We start from the raw sequence: 4,847 nt of genomic DNA on the forward strand, positions 1-4,847 counted from the left end.
TTTTATCCCCCCTGCCCATCATTTCCATCCTGGGGAAGAGGGAGACAGAACATGGGAAAGATTCATCTGAAGAGGTGGACAGAGCCAAAGCACAGGGGACTGAAAGCCCCAGTGTCTCATGTCCTCCCCACAGTAGGGCTTTTCACAGCTGATGTGGGTCATTACGCACAAGGGACAGAATGAAGACGTGAGCATCGACCCCAGTTCCTCAAGCACAATATGTCTCTTTCTTCCTAATTTCTTAGAGTCCTAAGCAATGACCCAAACAAAGCCTGGGGATTGGGTGGGGAGTGAGGTGGAATGTGTGTTCTGGCTCCTTGAGAATCCCCCTCTCCATTCTATTTCCCTCCCTCCATGTATCCTCTCCCCACCCACAACCCAACTCCTGCCTATCACGCACCCCACTCTTAGATTACAGGGCCTTAGCAGGCTTGGGGTAATTCCAATACATCATGAGATCCACCAGGAAGCTGGGCAGATAGCTCATGGGGAGATAGAGGAACTTGGCGTCCCAACCAGCTGAGTATCTGCTGCGGGGATGGCAGGCAGTCAGGGCGTGCTCCATGCAGTTGGTCACCAAGGACAGATTTCCAGCCCACGGTGCCTTCAGAAAATCCGACATCTTCATTACTGTCCAGAAGGAGACACCATCCTAGTTATTGTCATTTTCCAGCCCTCCCACTTCCAGATCAACTTGACTTCCCCAAAATTCTGTTCTCTTCCAAAATCATGGTAGATTTCACTGCAATATGTCCTAGCACTTTGCAAAAAATACACTTCAACACTAACTTAGTGCCCTCTAGTACCTTTCCAAGGAATATGAATACTACATACTGGAGGTCTCTACCCACCCTAGAAATAGAGGCACCTGAAAAAGGGAGGTACTAACACGAGCTTGCCATGATTCCAGGGATGTATCCCTCTGTGGCATCAGTCTCCTTTCCAAATTAAAAGCGTTTTGAAGCGAAACTGTTCTCTAGATCTACCAAGCCTAGATCCTTCACTTCTGTCACCAGTTGACCAGAGACCTTGGGGATGAGCTCATATCTCCTCTTTGTGGGTAACTCAGAGCGTGGAGGATAGGACTGAGACTGGAGGAGGTACTAATGATGTATTTCTGAATATTTTTCCAAAGCCCACAGCTTACTCACAGTCTGTAAGATAGTTGTCTCCATAGAGTTCCTGGATCTCTGGGCTGGAATGATTCCATGCTGTCCGGATATTTTCATGAAACACCTCGTCTTGGGTCATATTGGTCAGGAAGTAACCGGGCTCAATCATAGCCACCTTCACTCCGAAGTAGGAGAGCTCCCTCCTGTAATGTAGACAGGATGAGGGGCAAGGACTTGAGAGGTTGTGCAAGCAGAACATGAAAGAACAGTCAGACACCAGTACAGGCTTGGGTGAGATGGGCTGGGAGCTCTCAGAAGTTGAGAGGCACACAAGCCAGGGAGAGAAGCTCATGGTGATGTTACTGCTTCTTTATAGAGTTTGACCATTTTCCCAATTATTTTACGCCCTGTGCCTATCAGCTCTACATCTGACAAACTGTGCTGCAGAGCAAAGCTTAAACGCTGCCTCCTCCTATTCTTCTCACTCCAATCAATCACCATGTCTGTATATTACGTCTTTCCACAGTCCACATCCCCTGTCTCCCCTCTCTCACTCCAGTAACCCCTCTGTCTTCTAAGGAGCATCCACCTGCCTGTGGACAGAATTCCCACACATCAGAGCCACCCTCTCTCTGCAACCAGAGGTCTCTACCACTGATTTGACTACGTGGCTCCCTTGACTAATTGCTTCAAGGGGTACACTTCCCCCAAGGGCTCCCAGAGCCTAAATACCACAGCAGCTGAGCACATGAAAGGCCTGCACAGACAAAACTATCCATTATTGTGCCTCCAATAATTTCTGACCATGGGCCCTCCCGCCAGATGGTAATAAGTTGAATCAAACTCTATAGGTCTGGGAACAACTGGGGATGCAAAAGACATGAACGTGCTTCCCATCAAAAGACGTACACAGTAAGAGAGAGGGGCCTAGAAGGAAGAGGCCTCAGGCCTGTCATGTATGAAAATCCCTGTAGAACACCCCCCGCTTGCCCCCTTCCCTACCTCAGTGAATACGTGCAGAAGAAGAGAAGGGCCTCCCTCCCAGACCATCACCTGAGGGAGTCCGAGAAGGCCTCCACGCCGTACTTGGATATGCAGTAGCCTCCACCAAAGAGAGCCAACCGGCCCACGACGCTGGAGACGTTGACCACACGGCCCCTTGCCTTCCGCACCAGGGGCAGCACACTCAGGGTCACATCTATCACTCCCAACAGGTTCACCTCCAGACAACTCACGAAGTCCTGTTTGGTCAGCCACTGATTGGGTACCGTCATTGTGCAAATGCCGGCATTATTCACCAGACCCCAGAGTCCTGGGAAGAGTGAAGACGAGAGGGCAACACTGTGTGGTCCCAGGAGAGAGGACTGAGCCACCGTGCCATTCATCCTCCGACCTGGAAGGACTTTAGGAGAGAGGCTGCAGGGGAGGGGCTGGAGCAGAGACCAACACACTCCTGGGGGTCTGGGGAGGCCAGACCCTGTGAGCAGTGGGAGGACAGAAGGTGTGCCTTCCTCCCAACCCAGTCTTCACACTCAGCCCACTGCCTGGTGACAAGGAACAGGAACCCCAGAGTTGATGAAGACAGGTATTGAGCTTGAGGAAATCTAGTGGGTCTATAGTCTGGAACTCAAGAGTGAAGTTTTGGGTTTTCACAGTCCATGGTGTCTTTGAAAGTGAAAGTCAGTAAGTTGTGTACAACTCTTAGTGACCCCAGGGACTACAGAGTCCATGGAATTCTCCAATCCAGAATACTGAGTGGGCAGCCTTTCCCTTCTCCAGGGGATCTTCCCAGCCCAGGGATTGAACCCATGTCTCCCACATTACAGGCAGATTCTTTACCAGCTGAGCTCTCAATGGTGTCTTTGAACACTAATAAATATTCCCCAGCTTTCAAGATTTTCTGACAGCTTCAGGACTGAGTGCTCAACAGTTAGTATGAGGAAAAGAGAGGAAACATAGACAATGAGGATGGGTGGGGAAGTGAGGAAAAAAGGAATCAAGATGAAGACAAAAACAAAAAAAGATGACTGTAACTGAGTGCAGATTGGTTGGGTGAAACAGACCCGAGATCTCAGGCTTGAGGGAACTTAGTGGCAGACCTGGTATTGACCTCTAGGACCTGGGCTTGAAACACCTGCATTTCAATACTGAGCAATGTGTCTCAGGAATCTGGAGAATTCCAAGGGCTATTTTGGGGGAGGGCACGGATGCCTCTCCTTACCCTTAACACCCAGAGCAGAGTTCACCCCCTACCCCAGAAAACTCCACCTTCTCCTCCCACTCACACAGGAGGCCACCCTGGCTTCATCTTCTTGGTGCAAATTCACCCAGCTTAAAGGAAACCACTTGCAAGAATCCAAGACACAATCCCAAGGTTTTAAAGTAAACCTTTAGCAACCATAGGCCTCATGGCAGTAGCAGCAGGCATTTGAGGTTGCTGGGGTAAGGGAACCAGAAGTTCCACACAGAGAGCTGTCGCTACCCTGTTCAGCAACATGCTTGACTTGTAGGATGAATACAGTCCAACCACCTGTTATCAAAGACACAATCACCATACATGATTACAGTGTAGGGACTTGAGTACAAGCAAGTTTGCAGAGATATCATTTCTGTGGAGTATGGTGAATACAAGATAGAAAATAATTATGTATCATACCATGAAATACTTTTTAGTAAGTGATGCTATTTTAATGTGTAGTATTTTCTCAGTCATAATTTATGATGTTTTTGAAGAAATTTTTATCATGTTCTAAATCTAAGTATTTACATATAGTAGAAAGAAAAGGATAAATATGTGTAAATATAAGATCATGTATGTCAAAACACTAATAACCCTTATCGCTGGGTGGTGAGATTTTTAGAGTGTTTGGCATATCTCTAGTTTACATAGGCAGATTTGTAGGAATTAAAAAAAAAAAAAAACAGTAGAGAAAAGCAGAAAGCAGAGAGAGAAAGTGACTCCATAGTAGTTACTTGACTTCCCCTAGACAAGCCCTGAGAACTCGATATTGTTATTTGAAGATGAGTGACATTTAAAGCCAAGTGGGATGCCTATGGGTCACCAACAAGAACATGATCAAGTGCTGAGAACACAGCCCAGCTCAAGTACTGCCCTCTGACCCCCTTGCAGCCTTTCAACCAGAGCCCCCACCTCCACCTCTCCTCCAGAAAGTCCACCCTGATCACCCTGTTAACTCACTAGCAAGAAACCCAGACTTTCTGTTGAGACAGGAGTGAATACCAGACAGGGAGTCTGCAAGGACACAGCCTCATCAGGGAAATGTCTCCCCTAGACTGCAAACCCTCAAGGTCAGGAGGTAGGGGTGAGAGTTGGAAGAGGCTCGTCTGATCAGCTGTGAGGTGAGGAAGGCAGGTGGGACTTCACATCTAGGAAAACACCTTGGACTCTTCCCCAGGGAGCTGACCACCAGTGCCCCTCACACAGAGAAGAAGTAAACAAACAAGAAATGTGGGTGGTACCTCTGTCCCCCACATGCTCCTTCACCCACTCGGTGGCCGCAGCGACGCTCTCTGTCTTGGTGACGTCCAGGATCACCGTCTGCAGCCTGTCTGATGTCTGGTTCCTCAGCTGCTCTGCCCCTCGCTCCGTCAGACACGCAGCCAGGACCCTCAAGCCTCGCAGGTCCAGCTGCCTGGCCAGCTGGTTCCCGAAGCCCGAGTCACAGCCCGTGATGAAGACGAACTTGTCCCGGAGGTGGCTCACCACCTTCCTCT

The 4,847-nt window shown here is 49.0% G+C and overlaps 1 protein-coding gene across 1 annotated transcript; it reads right to left on the reverse strand.

Moving 5' to 3' along the window:
* Window positions 1-412: 412 nt before the first annotated feature.
* On the reverse strand, window positions 413-4,842 carry LOC120859380 (retinol dehydrogenase 16-like; the record flags this gene model as incomplete). Its single annotated transcript, XM_040235515.1, has 4 exons — window positions 413-630; window positions 1,152-1,315; window positions 2,166-2,424; window positions 4,593-4,842. Coding segments are annotated over 4 exons (891 nt in total), but the record flags the coding sequence as incomplete, so codon positions are not given.
* Between the last annotated feature and the right edge of the window lie 5 nt (window positions 4,843-4,847).

This window comes from Oryx dammah, unplaced genomic scaffold (genome assembly GCF_014754425.2).
Source record: "Oryx dammah isolate SB20612 unplaced genomic scaffold, SCBI_Odam_1.1 HiC_scaffold_744, whole genome shotgun sequence".
Classification (NCBI taxonomy): domain Eukaryota; kingdom Metazoa; phylum Chordata; class Mammalia; order Artiodactyla; family Bovidae; genus Oryx; species Oryx dammah.